Here is a 19,324-nt window from a genome sequence, read left to right as displayed (position 1 = left end):
CATCCCGACCCTGAACAGGTTGTACTGGATTACAGGTTACCAGTAGCAGATCTAATGACCTGACCAGACCATCACAAGTTAAATGACTCCCACAATGAACGCTTAAATTTAAACTGGATTTATTTGACTCCAATAATTGAATCATTTGTGACTGATATGACTCCTAGGATTAGTTAGTAGTGAGTTGTGTGGTTCCATGGTACCGTTACAACCTTCATCAGAGGTGACCTCCTGTTGCAGTTCAGCAATGTGTGAAGCTGGTGTCCAAGGCAAAGAAGCCGGTGATCTTGCTGGGCAGTCAGGCCACACTGCCCCCCACCCCTGTGGACGACCTGCGTGCTGCTCTAGAGGTCAGTCACTGCCTTCTGTGTCAACTGCACTATACTTGTGATGATGGGCGCAATAGCTGAATGGTTAAAGTGTTGGACTTTCAATCTGAGGGTTCCGGGTTCAAATATCGGTAACGGCACCTGGTGGGTAAGGGGTGGAGATTTTCTGATCTCTCAGGTCAACATATGTGCAGACCTGCTTGTGCCTGAACCCCCTTCATTTGTATACGCATGCAGAAGATCAAATATGCATGTAATCCATGTCAGCATTCGGTGGGTTATGGAAACAATAACATACTCAGCATGCACACCCCCGAAAACAGAGTATGGCTGTCTACATGGTGGGGGTAAAAACGGTCATACACGTAAAAGCCCATTCATGTACATATGAGTGAACATGGGAGTTGCAGCCCATGAACGCAGAAAAAGAAGATGATGGTACCTGTGACAAACTTCTTCAAAATCTCTCACTGATTTGTGTGTGTCAGGTGCATTATACTTGTGACAAGCTTCACCAAAGTCTGTTATTGCTTTATGTGTTGAATACATTATTCTTTGGACAAATGTGATCAAAATCTGTCACTGCTTTGTATGTCTGATACTTTTGACAATTAATTTTTTAAATATTTTTTTTTATCAAAGTCTGTGATTCTCTGAAAGCTCATAGACACCAACAAAAATGGTAAAAGAAATAATGGTTCAGTACTGCTTAATAAACGGAACAGAAAAATAATATTCAACCTGTTTAACACATATTTTGTTTTGTTTTTCACTGATGAACCACCCATAATAACACAGGTATTGTAGCCCTTAGTCTTATTTCATTATCAATGTCATTCAAACAACATATTGTATGTTGTATCCCTCTTTCCTTCTGAAAAAAAAAAGATAAATAAATAAATAAATAAAAATAAGCACGGAAAGAAAAAAGAAACACTCTCCAAATAACTCTGCCACTCCAGCAGTGACCAAGTGATGTTTTTTTCCTCCCTTTTCTGTAAGTTCTGTGGTGGACGTAGTTGGTTTTTACATGGAAAGCTCAGCATTTCTTGTTTTACAAGCAAGTGAGTGTGCCTAATTGGCCAAGTTACAAGTTAGAAACAGTTCACTTAAACTTCTCTTTGGGATTCTTCAAGCGCAGTCAAATAGAGGTATATATGTGTTGTTTTGCTTTGAGGTGGAAAGGGAGGGACTTGAAGCGAAAGAGGAGAAAGTGGAATAGTAACCTGCTATATGCTATTTGTCCATTACTTTATTCTTTGTGGACACTTTTTTGTTTGTTTTTCTTTCTATTTTTTCAGCATATTGTTTTGGTTGTCAGTGCAGACATTACATTTTACAACGACAGAGTTTTTGTGTTGTTCACATTTGATGTGTGTGTGTGTGTGTTACAAACCCAGGCTCTAGGAATTCCCTGTTTTCTGGGCGGCATGTCTCGGGGCCTGTTGGGTCGCCGTAGCAACATCCAAGTCAGGCAGCAAAGACGAGACGCGCTGAAGGAAGCGGATGTGGTGATTTTAGCAGGTTTGACCTGGTTGTGCATTGTGACAGGAATACAAACTGCTGGTCTGTCTGAAAACACATATATGATAAGGCATTAACAGAGAGGAAAGGAAAGGAAAAACAATAATTGTTGTATATCTCTTCTTCTGATGAGAAAACAGAAAGGTTGAGGACACCTGCTGTCTTCTTTCTTTAGACACTTGGTTTAAACAACGTTTAATCATTTAATGACAATACAATGCAGTTATGAACATTAAAACATTGAATACATCTGTGGATACTTGGTTTAAACAATGTTTATTCATTCAAAGACAGTACAGTGCAGTTATAAACGTTAAAACATTGAATACATTTTTAGACACTTGGTTATAACAATGTTTATTCATTCAAGGACAATACAATGCAGTTATAAACATTTAAACATTGAATGCATTTTTAGACACTTGGTTTATCAGTATCAGTATCAGTAGCTCAAGGAGGCGTCACTGCGTTCGGACAAATCCATATACGCTACACCACATCTGCCAAGCAGATGCCTGACCAGCAGCGTAATCCAACGCGCTTAGTCAGGCCTTGAGAAAAAAAAAAGAAAAAAAAAAAATATATATAAGCGTACATACATACAGGGATCAGGTTCGACATCGGTCATCGGTCATTGACGCATTTAATTTTGAAATGACCTATTGTTTTTCAAGTTGCCAGGTCACATGACTTATTGTCGGTCAACCAAAGTAACCATCTCTCTCTCTCTCTCTCGCTCTCTCTCTCTTTAACGATTGCGGTCGCTTTGTCGTCTGCTCCTACAGGAAATGACTATAAACTGGTTTATTAAAATACGGATCCGTGACGAAACGAAATCCGAAACGAATCTTTATCGCTGCCTTTCGCGAGCTTCGGCGAGAAGAATTGGCGTTCCCACTTTTGCATTAACCGAGTGCAGTTCCGGGACAGCAGATTGTGAGAGGGGGTTCAGCGCACAGAATCGAATTCTGACAGCCCTCAGAAACAGGCTGAACCCCCTCACACAAAACAAGCTGCTCTCTGTCAAGCTGGGCAAGGTGGCACCCGAAGATGCCCTCGGTGCATGGAAGGCTGCAAAACCAAGGGTTGTCCTTGCGTCATCTTCCCGCAAGGCATAATCGCCTGACAGCAGTAAATGAGCCAGTCGTATGTTTTCTAGTCAACGCAGAAGACCAGAACATTGCATTTTCTTGTCAGAAATCAATGACATTCTTAACTTCTTTTTTTTCTAGTCAATGAATGACCAGAATGGCCAATGTGTTACATTTTCCTTTCATTTGTGCATTATTAAGTTTGAAAAAGCCTGGGACGGGTGATATTTGACATACTGATTTTCAAAATGACCTATTGATTTTATGTTCTTCCGGTCATATGACCTATTGTCTATTGAACCCAACCTGATCTCTGTACATAAATAAATAAATAATAATTATGATGAAAAAAAAAAAGAAAAAAAAAAGGTAGTAGTAATGAAAATAATGATAAAATAATAATAATAATAATAAATAAATAATTAAATAAATAAGACAACAATGATGATAAATAAGCAAATAAATATAAAACATGAAGACACACATTCACACATACACCCACACATGCATAACAGATATGCCCCCAAAACGCAGTTTCATAGATATGAAAGCACAGTCAAATACATATAAACGTACATGAGCTCCAACACACACACACACACACACACACACACACACACACACACACAAGACACTTGGTTTAAACAACATTTATTCATTCAAAGATAATTCAGTGCAGTTATAAACGTTAAAACATTGAACACATTTTTAGACACTTGGTTTAAACAAAGTTTATTCGTTCAAGGACAATACAATGCAGTATAAATGTTTACACATTGAATGCATTTTTAGATTCTTGGTTTAAACAGTGTTTAATTACACATACTTAACCGTGACCCAACTAGTGCAGACTCTGGCAGGGGTCTGACATTCCTGTCCTGTGCAAACTACTATCCGCCTATGCGGAGAAAACGAAACTACGGCCGATAACCTCCCGGAAGTAGGTAACCTCCCCTTTGTCCCGCTGGCTAGCGCCCTCTTTTTCCGGCAGCCATCATGACTCCTGTTCCTGTGCTCTTCATACGGCTAAGTTTTTTTCGTATTTTCTGCCTGTCTGTCGATTCTCTGGCGTTCTTGTTTGTTGTCAAATTATGTCTCCAACCAGGTCACATAATTATGTAGCTCGATTGGGGAATCATGCTAAAATTATGGCGCGATCGCAATCGATTCGCTGACACTCTGGGCCCTCTGCTCCTGGCCCTCTCAGCAACGCCAACCCGCCGCCTTCTCCACTTCCTCCGCTCCCTCCGGTCGGCTCCAGACCTCCGCCACCTCCTACACCTCCTCTGGTGACTTCTAGAGGTTTGTTGCCACACACTCAGGTCAGTGTTACCTTTAATGTCATTTTTATCGATCCGCGAATGCACTCGACGCGATCCGCGTTTTCTCGGCTCTGCCAGTCGGCAGTGTACGTGTCGATCTCCTCTATCTCTTTACCCATACCCACAGTTGCACCAGTGGAATGTGCCACAATCCCTCTGGGGAAACAACACCAAAAAAAAGAAAAAAAAGAAAAAAAAGGCAGCTTGTTTTGGATCCGCACGTTAGACTGGGCCCTATGTGCGATGCATCCGTGGTGGCGGCCGTGACATCGAATCATGCGACCCCCCACGCGGTATGCCCAGTCATGGACTTTACACATCTTTGCATAGCAACTGCACTTTTGTTGCTGTTTCTCAGGCTATTGGCCACAGGAAATAAATCACAATATTTCCCCTTCAACAATCATGAAATATGAATATATATATATATATATATATATATATATATATATATATATATATAAAATCTATATATATGTATATATATATATACATATATATATATATACACACACACACATAACACATATATATCTATGAGATATCTTGCTACATTCATACACATTTCTGCTTTCACTTATAGATGTGTACTTATCCCTCGGTATACATGTGTGTGTGCTTATGGGATAGGTTCAGACGACTTTCATATTAACATGTACAGTTATATTTCTATCTCTATTCATTGACATCTATTCATTGAGATTCCCTACATAGCAATATAGGCACACTTGCATTTGCGGCCTTCTGTTCACAATGCCCAGAACTCTCGGCCTCTATGTACTGGCACTTTATTCATATGTGTATGTACATCTCATATATAGGTGCATAGACAGATTCCTTTCCATTGATGATTATGCACACTTACCCATTTACTTGGTTATATCTGTGCACGCTAGACGTATGCTTATACAGCCGCTTATTTCTTGTGTCTCGATCTCTTGTCATTGGCATATTTCTGACATCATCACTTGAGTTGATGGAAGTTTATATTCCCTTTGCACATATATGTATTTATTTTCATCAGTTCATCCCTACCTTGCTTTTGGAGGACGACTGCACTCACAAAAAAAAAAAAGAAAAAAAAAAGAAAAAGAAAAAAAAAGCCTCATTCACGCCTGAATGTATGCTCCTTCACATTTCAGTAGTGGCTGGTCCTTAGGGACCCACACACACCCCCTTCACACCCACAGGGCTAAGAATGCCCTCTCTTGGTGCAAGGATGGACAAGGCAACCCAACTCATTTGCCTGCAACAATAAGCCATAAGGCTGGAGATGCACAAGGAGGGATGAGGCAGTCCAACTTAGAGGTGCCACTCCGGACACACATGCCCTTCATTCCTTCCAAGTTTGTAAGGCATCCCTTCTTCCCTCCCTTGCCTACAACAACCCTTGGTTTGCACCACCGTGGTTGTGACAACAGCTCCACACTGGCCCTACATCCTAGCCAGCCCTCCCATGAAGGGGTGTGTGTCTTTGCCTTCCAAGTTTAAGCAGGCCCAAAAACTGCCCACCGGGCAGGAGACAACCACACTAAGTCCATCTCTTCCACTCCTCACTAGTAGCAGAAGGCCTGGGTAATAAGTGTTTTCCTCTATACTCGGGAGAAAGACATATTGACGAGGATGGATGCGTCTCACAAAGCACAACGAACTGTTCATTAGCCACAGGGGCGTACCTTTCTGCCCACTCATACCAGCATGGCACATGCCGCATTCAAGCCCATTAGTTCACCCCATCACCTTGCTTGAACAGAGATCCAGCATCAACGTCTCAAACAATTGGCGTTTGAAAGCACTTTCTGCACTTGGTCTTCCCTGCCTGATCCTTTCAGCCTCAACACACAACCACTGCTGTAGTTACAGATGGGCATTCCTTCTCAAGCACTGCCTTTCCAGTGAGACACTTCCAGGGGTTTCTAGCCTAGACAGGCTATCCCATCATGGAGCCCCAGCCTTCAGTCAAGGGCCTGCCAGAGGATGACTTTGTTGTCACTTTGGAAGCAAGTACCATGTCTTTCAGACACACAGTTGTACCACAAGACCCCGTCACATCCTTTCGGCTTCCTTACATTTCAGCAGAACCTGCATGGTGGACACCTTCATCCCTCAAGCACACAGCAGCTGTTTCCTGATTTACCCATGCTGATTGGTGTCCTCCTAGGACCAGTATATGATAATTAGTCATGTACAACAATGACCATCAGAACAGCAGAGGAGGCAACTGCTGTGCCAACTATCCGGGCTGGAAATTGATTATACAGTTCATAGTAGAGAGTGTTTTGCCCAAGTTGCATCCCCACTCCCTTGATCAAGAGAGTCTTAGGACTGTCATCATTGGGACGGATCCCAAACGCTACTTAGGCCCAAGGCTACAGCACTAAGTCCCAGTGCAATTTTACTTCTAGTCTGAGAGACATAGTCATTCATGAAAGACTAAGCTGCAAATGATTTCCCTTTGCAATTAAGAAACCACTGATAATACAGCTCTCACTTTGCTGTTGGCCATACTGAAAACGTATGTCAGATCAGTGCTTCGATGTAAATAGCCAGTACAACACATCTTGAGCCACTTACCTCCCTGCCCTGCCCCGCTCCATCCCAGACTCAGTGCGCACCACACACAGCCAGAGATCTGTCATGGATCCGGTCCCCTTTCTCACTAAAGAACCTTCAGCAAAAATTTTCCCCATGGAAACCCTCTTCCATTTGGAATTCCACCACAGAATGGGACTCAGTGACCTGTGGGCACATGAAGTGCACTCCCACAGCCTGATCCAACCCAGCCATTGACTGCTGACAACTTTCTGCAGGTTGTTCCAACATGCCACACTCAGGTAGAGAAGCCACCAAGCCTTCCGTATGCCCCTTCGTGATGTTACCTACCCGGGCAATTACACAACCCTGTCCCAGAGACACCAGGGACATCCAGTCTTTTGTTGCCAAATGTCTGCCATTCTATGCATAGGCAACATGCCAGTGCTGTCATTTTTTGGCAACGACAAAAAAGTGGCGGGGGGAGTGCCCATTGCCTGTCAGCTCACATGGAGGAGCTCTACAGATCTGGCTGTCACGCCTAAGGCAAGCCCAACATGGCGACCTACCTCTGTCTTGTGCCACAGTTTCCTTCAAACACAAAAATCACTTCCACTATCGGCCCACATCTGATGTGGAATCATCAGATCAAACCACATACGCACCTCCTTGCATTGATGCTCAACCGCGCTCAAATGAGACAACCCTAAAAGGGTACGTGTTTCCTTCCCATCCTTTGATTCGAAGGGCTCTCAGTAAAGTGTGGATTCAACACACCGACCCGATTTTCTTTGCACTACATTTATCAGCACAGCTGTGGTCCACAGACCTCCCCCACAATACAGCTGCGGACCTCTGTCTTCTTTGCCCGCACCAATATCCTTAGATGACACAGTACACTCTACTTTCGTCGAATTCTACCTGAGGGACACCTATCGCCTTAGGGATGATGGCTCATCGACTTCTACCAGAGAGACGTCGCACGCCTGCGGGATGATAGCTCAAGAGGCATCGCTTCTGTGGTAGTTGCACAACAGGCCATCACAGCACACAGACAGTAGAACAGGCGAGCCCTCCACCTTGTCGCGCTATTCTGCACTAGTTGGGTCACGGTTAAGTATGTGTAATTAAAAGGAAATTTTCTATCTAAAATTACGTTTAAGTAACATACTTACTGTGACCCAAATTTAAGAACCTCCCGTCCTCCCCGCTTCCTGTTCTCCCTGCTCGCTGTGCTGGTGATGGCATATTGCCGTCAAAAGAGGGCGCTAGCCAGCGGGACAAAGGGGAGATTACCTACTTCCGGGAGGTTATCGGCCGTAGTTTCGTTTTCTCCGCATAGGCAGATAGTAGTTTGCACAGGACAGGAATGTCAGACCCCTGCCGGAGTCTGCACTAGTTGGGTCACGGTAAGTATGTTATTTAAACGTAATTTTAGATAGAAAATTTCCTTTTAAGATGAGAAAGATCAGTTTAAAGCAAATTAACCCCCCTAGCATTAATTACAGATTAATTTCCTTTTTACTAGCTGCAGCAAAGACATGCACCAGAAATAAAACTTCCATGCTTAGCAAAAGAAGTTCCTGTTTGAACAAAAAATGATAAAAATGACTGTTCTTGTTGTGTCAGAATATCAGATCAAAGTGCCAAGTTAAGAGAATAAAAAACAAAACAAAAACCCCCCAGTAAATTCAGTTTGCATATAATTTGGCTTCTTTTTTAATTTTTTTGTCCCCATCCCAGAGGTGCAATATTGCTTTAAACAAGATGAAAGAACTGAATTTTTCCTATTTTTATGTCAAATTTGGTGTCAACTGACAAAGTACTTGCAGAGAAAATGGCAATGTTAAAGTTTACCACGGACACACACACACACACAGACACACACACACACACAGACAACCGAACACCGGGTTAAAACATAGACTCACTTTGTTTACACAAGTGAGTCAATGAACTGGAAAATGAACAGGGGCAAGAGAAAGCAACTTAAGCACAACTCCAAACTTAGCCAGGCCAAGCAGACTACCATTGACTCTTGCCAATGATATGATTACTAAGAATGAATGGTGATTACAGGGTACAACTTTGTTCAAAGGAGTTCATTTTCTGCTTTTTTGTTTGTTGTTTTTTGGTCCATTTCCCAAGATAGATCTCTGTGTACTGATTATGATTAATTTTTTCAAAAGAGTTTATTGTTTATATCATTTATATATATTTTTTTGTATTCAATTTATATTATTATTTCTTGATTTAATTACGCATAGTTAACGGTGACCCACTAGTGCAGACTCTGGCAGGGGTCTGACATTCCTGTCCTGTGCAAACTACTATCCACCTATGCGGAGAAAACGAAAGTAGCTACGGCTGATAACCTCCCAGAAGTAGGTAACCTCCCCTTTGCCCCCCTGACTAGCGCCCTCTTTTTCTGGCAGCCATCTTGACTCCTGTTCCTGTGCTCTTCATACAGCTAAGTTTTTTTTCATATTTTCTGTCTGTCTGTTGATTCTCTGGCATTCTTGTTTGTTGTCAAATTATGTCTTCAACCAGGTCACATAATTATATAGCTCGATTGGGTGATCAGGCTAAAATTAAGGTGCGATCGCAATCGATTCGCAGACACTCTGGGCCCTCTACTTCTGGCCCTCTCAACAACACCCCAGTCCCTTGATCAAGAGAGCCTTAGGACTGTCACCACTGGGACGGATCCCAAAGGCTAGTTAGTCCCCAAGGCTACAGCACTAAAGTCCCAGTGCAGTTTGACTTCTAGTGTGAGAGACATAGTCCTTCAGGAAAGACTAAGCTGCAAACGATTTCCCTTTGCAATTAAGAAACCACTGATAATACAGCTCTCACTTTGCTGTTGGCCATACTGTAAACGTATGTCAGATCAGTGATTTGATGTAAATGGCCAGTACGACACATCTGGAGCCACTTTTCTCCCTGCCCCCGCCCCGCTCCATCCCAGACTTAGTGTGCACCACACACAGCCAGAGGCCTGTCATGGATCCGGTCCCCTTTCTCACTAAAGAACCTTCAGCAAAAATTTTCCCCATGGAAACCCTCTTCCATTTGGAATTCCACCACAGAATGAGAATCAGTGACCTGGAGGCACATGAAGTGCACTCCCACAGCCTGATCCAACCCAGCCATTGACTGCCGACAACTTTCTGCAGGTTGCTCCAACATGCCACACTCAGGTAGAGAAGCCACCAAGGCTTCTGTATGCCCCTTCGTGATGGTACCTACCTGGGCAATTACACAGCCCTGTCCCAGAGACACCAGGGACCTCAAGTGTCTTGTTGCCAAATGTCTGCCATTCTATGCATAGGCAACATGCCAGTGCTGTTTTTTTGGCAGCAACAAAAAAGCGGCAGGGGGAGCGCCCATTGCCTGTCAGCTCGCATGGAGGAGCTCTACAGATCTGGCTGTCACGCCTAAGACAAGCCCAACATGGTGGACTACCTCTGTCTCGTGCCACAGTTTCCTTCAAACACATATATCACTTCCACTATCAGCCCACAACCGATGTGGAATCATCAGATCAAACCACATGTGCACCTCCTTGAATTGGCGCTCAGCTGCGCTCAAGTGAGACAACCCCATAGCAGGGCTTGACATTAACTTTTTTTCCCACTTGCCCAGTCGGGCAAGTCACTGGAAAATTCACTTGCCCAGACAGAATTTGTACATGCCCAACTTTCAGAAACTTGCATGCATCACCAAATGCTTGCATGCACGCGTACACAAACACACACACACAAAGGAATAGTCAAACCCTTTTCTTTAACTGTTTGTTTTGTTGGGTTTCACCAAAGATGACTGTTGTTTTGAACAGCCAAAACAAGTTATATCTCAGACTCACTTGACAAAACACTGCCTTCGGCATGTTTTGCAGCTGACTCAGCCACAGAAATTTCTTTTTTTAACCTCCACTGCAAACAGCAACATGCAGAGTTAAAAAGAAAAGCCAGCATTTGTACTGTGAGGCAAACAATGTCAGGATTTGACAGATCCAAGTACGATTCTGTTAGATGGGGTCAACAGTTATTGTTTCTCACTTGCCTGGTAGAGCAGCTCTGTTGAAAATTCATTTGCCAGGATGGCCACTCCAGGATGGGTTTAGTTGTTCTCACCCGCATCATAGACACAGAGAGGGAGAGAGAGGGAGAGAGAGAGAGAATGTGTGTGTGTGTGTGTGTGTGAGTGAATGAAAGGGGATGGTGAAGGGTCACAGTTCCAGAGAGGGAAGGTGGTACAGCTGTTCTATCTACATGGAGGTTGCTTAGCAACGGAGTTTTCAACAATGTCCTTTTATATGTGTCGATCCCCTCAGCAGAACTGGACTCCATCGTTTCTGCTATTCCCAGCCTGATCATGTAAAAGGAGGGAGGGGGTGAGGAGGGGGGTGGGGTTAAGGATAAGCAAGTCTGCGATATGGGAGGTGGTGTCAGGAGGAGGGGACAAAGAGAAAATTAGGGAGAGGGGGGTGAAGGAATGAGAAGGGGGGAGGATTGTGGAGGTCATGTCTGTGTTGACTTGGTTTAAGTTATGATTCTACAGAATGGCTGTTTCCTTTTTGATTAACCAACTTGACCTTGACACTGAGATTCTAGGGAGAGAGAGTGAGAGAGACAGAATGAGACAGAAAGGCAGACAGTTCACGGTCAAAGAAATGGAGGGGAGGGTGGTGAAGGGATAGCGCAGCAGTGATTTTGACAACCTTGCCAGTGGAGGGGTGAGATGTAGGTGGAGGAAGAGTGGGGGTGGGTCAGTGGGGGGAAGGAAGATGGGCACGGCCATCCATGTAGGTTGCCCTCTTGGACTGACTACAGACAGGCCTGGCTGGCCATCATGTAACACCGACAGGCAGGTGCTGGCAGTGAACTTTTCACTTTCCTCCAAAGAACCCGTCGCCACGCGAGCAGCGTCAAAACTCCCACTTTGTTGTTGTGGACCAGAAAACTGGTTGGCCAAAATATTTTTTTCTTTCCTCATAAGTTGTACTGAAACCTATTTTCGCGTACTGATGTACAAATTTCCCCAAAATGGTACTGGTAAACAGGTCTGTCATAGAAACAAACTCTGTTGTTGTTTTTTGTTTAAAGTGGAAGAGTATGTTGTGACGTGATTTTTTTTAGTTGTGATGGACGGAAGATGAACTACGCTATAAGAAAAAATACCATTGGCTTTCCAAAAATAGCAACCAATGGCAAATCACCTTTTAGAGCTGCATGGTAGCTCTCTTTTTCCGGTGACCACTTGTCACAGTCAGACTGAAAACATCGTCTGCTAGAGGAAGAGTGTCAGACGATCGGTATCGGGAGCGTGATGGATATTTTTTAAAACAAAACATGCCAGTCTTGGAAAATATAAGTTCGGTAAGGGCAATACTTGCCCGACACGATGATCTACTGGCCCTGGGCAGTCGGGCAACCGTTAATGTTGAGCCCTGCCTATACGGTACATGTTTCCTTCCCTTCCTTTGATTCCAAGGGTTTTCAATAAAGTGTGGATTCAACACACTGACCCGATTTTCTTTGCACTACATTTATCAGCACAGCTGTGGTCCACAGACCTCCCCCACAATACAGCTGCGGACCTCAGTCTTCTTTGCCCACACCAATATCCATAGGTGACACAGTACACCCAGCCTTCATCGAAATCTACTTGAGGGACGTCTATCGCTTTAGGGACGATGGCTCAAGAGGCGTTGCCTCTGCGGTGGTCACACAACAGGCCATCGCAGCGTACTGACAATAGAACAGACAAGCCCTCCACCTTGTCGTGCCATTCTGCACTGGTGGATCACGGTTAAGTATGTGTAATTAAAAGGAAATTTTCTTCCTAAAATTATGTTTAAGTTACATACTTACCGTGACCCACATTTAAGACCCTCCCGTTCCTCCCTGCTTTCCGTTCTCCCTGCACGCTGCACTGGTTGCGTTGAATTGCTGTAACAAGAGAGGCAAGGCCTTCAAGACTCACTTGTGATACACTTTAAAAAAAACATCCAAGCCTTTTATGTATTGAGTATAATGCATTTACTGTTATATTTATATTTTTTGTATTCTCTAAACTTGGCACTTTGATCTGATATTTGACCCAACAAAAGATCTGTCATTATTATCATTTTTTGTTCAAACAGGAACTTCTTTTGCTAAGCATGGAAGTTTTGTTTATTGCAAACGTTTTGGTGCAGACAGTAAAATAAGGGAAATTACTCTGTAGGGGACTTAGTTTGCTTTAAACTGATCTTTCTCATCTTAAACATTACATTTTGAAATTATACTCAATACATAAAAAGCTTGGATTTTTTTTTTTTTAAAGTGCATCACAAGTGACTCTTGAAGGCCTTGCCTCTCTTGTTTCAAAATGTAATGTTTAAGATGAGAAAGATCACTTTAAAGCAAATTAAGTCCCCTAGCATTAATTAGAGTAATTTCCCTTTTTTACTATCTGCACCAAAACGTTTGCAAAATAAATAAAACTTCCATGCTTAGCAAAAGAAGTTCCTGTTTGAACAAAAAATGATAATTATGACTGCTCTTGTTGTTGTGTCGAATATCAGATCAAAGTGCCAAGTTTAGAGAATACAAAAAATATAAATATAACAGTAAATGCACTTTGCATATAATTAGGCTTCATTTTTTAATTTTTTTGTGCCCATCCCAGAGGTGCAATATTGTTTTAAACAAGATGACTAAAAAGAACTGAATTTTTCCTATTTTTATGCCTAATTTGGTGTCAGCTGACAAAGTATTTGCAGAGAAAATGTCAATGTTAAAGTTCACCACGGACACACAGACACACACACACACACACACACACACACACAGAGACAACCGAACACCAAGTTAAAACATAGACTCACTTTGTTTACACAAGTGAGTCAAAAAAAGGGTGCTAGTCAGGGGGGCAAAGGGGAGGTTACCTACTTCCAGGAGGTTATCGGCGGTAGCTACTTTCATTTTCTCCGCATAAGCGGATAGTTGTTTGCACAGGACAGGAATGTCAGGCCCCTGCTGAAGTCTGCACTAGTGGGTCACGGTAAGTATGTTATTTAAACGTAATTTTAGGAAGAAAATTTCCTTTTATTCATATTAGTTCATTGGAGAGTTAAATTTGATTGTTTCATTGCAGTGCTGTTACATGATAGTCAGTCATGTCTGACTATGACCATCAGAACAGCAGAGGAGGCAACTGCTGTTCGACTATTTGGGCAAGAATTTGATTATAGTGGAGAGTGTCTTGCCCAAGTTACATCCTCACTGTCTCGGCCAAGAGGGTTTTAGGACAGTCAGAGTTGGGATGGTTCCCAAAGGCCAACCAGCCCACAAGGCAGCAGCACTAAGAGCCAGTGCAATTTTGCCTCCTAGTTTGAGAGTTATATTCTTTCACAAAAGACTAAGCTGTAAAAGATTTCCCATTGACTGGAGAAACCATTGATAATACAGCTCTCACTTTGCTGTTGGCTAAAATGTAAACTTATGTCAATCTGTGATATAAGCCGAGTGCTGTAACAGTAATGTTAATGATAGTTGTAATGGTAGTGATGCTGACTGATGCTCACGATAGTTGTAATGGTAGTGATGCTGACTGATGCTCACGATTGTCAGATAGGAGCTTGTGGTATTTATAATGAAAGTTATATGCATGCTGTCAAGTTTGATGTACATCACACAAACAAGTGAACAAACAGACATGCAAACACACATGCTCAAGTTTCAAGTTTCAAGTTTTAATTATCCTTTCACTCCTATTGGAGTATGGAGGATTACTGCAAAATACTCTTTTCGTGCCCATAACAAACATTTCCAAATACACAACAATGTCACATAAAAGTTGAGAAAACACAAATGTCTTTTAACTCCAAAAGTATAACTAGGCAACATTTGCAAATCTAATCATCTTACTTACAGCTAAAATGACTTTTTTTGCCTCTTTTGAGGATATTACAAAAATTAAAAACCGATTTTGGAGACAAATATTTTTTAGGAACATATCTATTTCGTAACTGATCATAATTGGGACATTCCATTATAAAATGAAACTCATCACCAATCACAGACATGTTACAAACCTTACAAAACCATAACTCTCGTGGTATGCCTTGGTGTCTCCCTGTTTCTATTTCCAGCTTATGATTACTACTTCGAAATCTGAAGAAGCTGATAACATAATTATCAGGCATTTGACTTATATATTTTTCTCTACCGAATCCACTTTTGAAATTTCGATAAAACAAACATTTACTACTCGCCTCTAGAGCATGTCTCCATAGATTTTGAAAACTATCTCTCAAAGCAATGTTGACATTCTTGCAAAAAGACTCCCTCTCCAAGAAGAATTGAGCATCCCAAACACAGTCATACCCTGCTTCTATTAAAATTTGTCTGATACAACTCATCCATTTTGAAGAATAAATACCATTTCGATATAAGTCAAGTAATATCAAATATATTTTCCCAGAATATTTTTCTGTGTTTGATATTACTAAGCTGGTCCAAAATCGAACTAATCTCATTTTCACTAACACACTAATTGGATAAATACCAGTTTCTCCATAAACAATTTGGGTCATAGTATTTCTGTTCAGTTTGAACAAGCGTTTCAAAAATTTCAATTCTAATTTTTCAAGTATATCTACATTTTCATAACCCCATATTTCTGCACCATACAACAAAATAGGAACAATCATAGACTGGTACATGTCCAGGATGATATGTAAAGGTAAATCTTGATTTCTGGCTGACTGAAGTAACGAAAACATAGCTTTTTGGCCCTGTTCATAAATCATTTTTTTAGCTTTATAAAAAGTTCCGTTTCTACTAAATTCGATGCCAAGATATTTAAAAGAATCGACAACATCCAAACATGCATCACCAAACTTAAAAACAGGCTTTAGCTTGTTTGTAGAATTAAATATCATCACTTTAGTTTTCTTTACATTGACCACTAGTTTCCATTCTAAACAATATTTGTGAAAAACATTGAGGGACTGCTGTAATCCTTCTTTCGTCTCTGAAAGTAAAATTGTGTCATCTGCATACAACAGTACAAATAATCGCATGTAATTATCTAACTCTGAAATGTTAACATTCAATAAAAGATCAACAGATGGACTCTTATGCTCAGTCAAATACAACTCTAAATCATTGAGATACAGAGAAAAAAGCAAAGGCGAGAGATTTTCTCCTTGTCTCACACCCTTACAAATGCTAAAGAAATCAGATTTGGTGTCATATACTGTACCATGTCAAACTGATGCAAACTAGGCCTATTGGTTTCCTCTGCTTGGCCAAATTTCGCGCGGCTAACAGTGAAAAGACGGGCCCACCGCTCTCAGCCAATCAAACGCCTCTAAAAACTATAAGCGCTTAATCTTTCCTTTGGCCAAGGCTCTCCACGCCATCTTGTCAGGTTTACGCTCTGTCTCGTCTTACGCTTTTTTCGGCTGTTCAGCGTATCCTTTTGGCCTTATTTTGTTGCATGCGGCTTGTGTTTATTGTATTCTTACATTCTGTGTACTCGATTCGACTCGGCACCCTCGATTCGTTCGATTTTTTCTGCCTCTACGTCGATCCTGTCTTTCCTTTCTCTGTTGGGGGTCGGATTTTCGCTGGGTGCCTAAGCGCAGGTTCCATGCCTCGTGTGCCATACCACGAAGGCAGGGAATCATGATGCTGGGATTGAGACTCGGTAAGAGACTCTCCCAGGCCCGGAGCTCATGATTCCTCCCGATACGGACCGCGGCGATGCGTCGTTAGACGCTGATCGCGGAGGCGACGTTCGTACCAGTAAAACGGTCATGAAGGGGACCGGGGGGAAAGAGGTACGAGCGTCGCCTCCCGAGGTGTCCCAGCGCGAGGCAGGGAGAAGGGTGAATGGCAAGTCATCTCCGTGCTGTGGGGACACGCAGCTAGGCGCGGACTCCCGAGGGGAGGCCGCGCCCGGCCATTACCCGGGTCCCCACTCGGAGACGGCCCTCGCGTGCCCCATTGTTGTTCCCCCTCCTCCCTTCTCTGTCGACCCCCCTCCCCCACCTCCTTTTGGGGAGGGAGAAAAATTTGGTTCCGGGGGGGGATCTCTACTTTGCCCACCCCGGGCCAAGCCACCCCAGTCTCCCCACGGGAGGGGATTCGGGGCGCGTGGCAACCTGCTCTGCAGGTCTTCCCGCTATCCGGCCGGTCTCCCCTGCTGGGGGAGGCCCGTGCGTGTCAGGCGGTTCCGGGCAGTCAGCCCGCTCGTCTTCGGGCGGGACTGACACCCAAGTCGGACCTGACCTCCCTCCGACTTGGCCAGGTTGTTCCCTTCATGGAGGTCAATGCACCAGTGACCCTTGGGGTTTGGGTCACAGTATGGCTGGTGCCCACGGGTAGTTACCCCCATTCTACCCGTACTGGGGCGCATCTAGGGTGCACACTGGGTTGCCGGGAGCACCAAGGGCCAGCCCCTTGTCTGCTCCCCACCGGACCCAACCCAGCACATCTCACAGGGTGACACACACAGCCCCGACAAGTGGGATCGACTTCTTGTCGGTCAGGTCGAGCTCCTCGACCAATATTGCCACTCTGTCCACAAATCGGGCCTCTGTCAACCCACAGGTGACCACCACGGTCACAACGGCCTCCTTGTCAGGACCGACGGCTGCTCAGGGGCCCTACTCGGCCCGGCGGAGCCGGCAGTCCCCACCTGCCCAGCCCTCGGTCCTACAGCGAGATGAGTGGGTGTTTGTCCCCACACAGCACTCGTGGGTCACTCTTGCATCCAGGGACGCCCTCTCTGAAAAGGTGTGGCACCCACCATCCCAAGCATGGTTGGACCTACGGTCCACACGCTCCCCACCCGCTTCAGGTGTCAAGGACATAACAGTGGCGGCCATGGTCCCGGCTCGGGATCGTCCCAGCTCATCCCGCTGGGCCGACCACAGCTCACAGGACACCCCAGTGGGTACATCCACTTGGGATGGCACCCAGCAGGGGATGGACTGCGAACAAGAGTGGGAGCCCCTGTCTTCGGATGAGGACGAACAAGCAGATGAGCACTCTTCGCCCACATCCCAGGGGGGACAGATTGAGCCCGTGCCTCCCTAGGGACCAGCCTGAACCAAACTCGGACTTTGCCGAGCTCGAACTGACCCTCCCCAATAGGGCCACGTATGCCGAATCAGTCCCTCAGGCTACTTTGTTACCCTTGACCCTCCTTACGCCATGTGACTCTAACTCCAGAACCACAAGGCAACTCAGAGTGCCAGAAATGGTGCAGGTATGGCTTATTAAGTCAGCCCGCACTGTCAGGGGTGCTGCTTCCATCCCTCCTCCAGGCAGGGAGTCCCTCTCTGCCCCGGGCGCCTTTTCCCCGGGAAAGTTTCTTAAAGATTCCTCCAAGGGAGGGTTGTGGTCTTGGTACACACAGGACCACCCTGCCTACAGCGGAGCAGAGCCCTCCGCACAGGACAGGATGTTGGTCTCACAGCGCACCACCTTCCCCACTTCAGCTAACCTATCCTTTAAAACGTTAGCAGAGTGGGACAAATTGGCCCGCCGCTGCCCCCTCGAGGTTTCCACGGCGTACACCTTCGACACGTTCCTTCACAGGGCCAATGAGCTGTGGGAACAGTGTCCAGTTAATCAGGACAAGGGGTCTCCTTCCTCTGTCCCGCCGGGCCTCTTCACCGACCAGAGGTTACACGCTCTTGGCAATAGGGTAGCATCTGGTCTCACGGCAGCTGCAGACACAGCTACCAGCCTTCACTTCAATACTGTGCTAGCGCGGCGTGATGCCATTTTCAGCCTCTCTAACATTCCTGTGGAGGAGAGGGCTGCCCTGCGGTCCATCCCAGCACAGCAGCACTCCCTCTTCGGCCAGTTCCCGCCCCATTTTGTCAGCCACAGGGCAGAGACAAACAGGGAGGTGGCCTCATATTTGGCCCACACCTCTCATGGGCTCCAGGGTTCTATGCCATTGAAGAGACTGGCCACCAGGGCCCCTCCATATACCACGCCGCCTGTCAAGGCAGCGTGTGCCGAATCAGTGGCAGAGGAATAAACCACCTTAGGTCTGTCCAAGCCGACCGGCCATGCCCAAGGCCAGAAGGCAGCACCCCCAATGACTGGGCCCCGATTCAGCACCGCCAGTCGTTCAGCCCCTCCAAGTAGGAAACTTGTCCCGGCATGCACATCAGTGGTGTGCTCTGGGACTCAACGACGGGATTATGTCGGTGCTAGAGTCGGGGTACATGCTGTCTTGGGTGGAGGATCTCCCCCCTCTAAAGATCCACTCCTCCTCCTTAGGTGCCCAGCTCGACGGAGCAGGAGAGCGTCCTAGAAAAAGAGATATCGCACCCACTCCTCATGGGGCTATATCTCAACTCTCGGACCCGGGCCCCGGTTTTTACGGCTGGTTGTTGGTGATTCCAAAGGTCTCGGGAGGGTGGAGACCAGTTTTGAACTTGTCCCCCCTCAACAAATTCCTCCCCAAAATCAAATTCAAGATGGACACACAGGCACAGATTCGGGAGACC

General features: G+C 44.8%; 1 protein-coding gene across 1 annotated transcript in view; it reads left to right on the top strand.

Annotated features, from left to right (window-relative positions):
* LOC143286847 (2-hydroxyacyl-CoA lyase 2-like) overlaps window positions 1–19,324 on the top strand; it is a 52,359-nt gene that overhangs the window by 17,154 nt on the left and 15,881 nt on the right. The window contains exons 9-10 of the mRNA XM_076594681.1: window positions 241–350; window positions 1,730–1,853. Coding sequence (XP_076450796.1) covers window positions 241–350; window positions 1,730–1,853 — 234 coding nt within the window. The remainder of the gene's footprint in view (window positions 1–240; window positions 351–1,729; window positions 1,854–19,324) is intronic.

This window comes from Babylonia areolata, chromosome 10, assembly GCF_041734735.1.
Source record: "Babylonia areolata isolate BAREFJ2019XMU chromosome 10, ASM4173473v1, whole genome shotgun sequence".
Taxonomy (NCBI): Eukaryota; Metazoa; Mollusca; class Gastropoda; order Neogastropoda; family Buccinidae; genus Babylonia; species Babylonia areolata.
The sequence above is the reverse complement of the archived record's forward strand: the minus strand, read 5'-3'. Positions and strand labels throughout refer to the sequence as shown.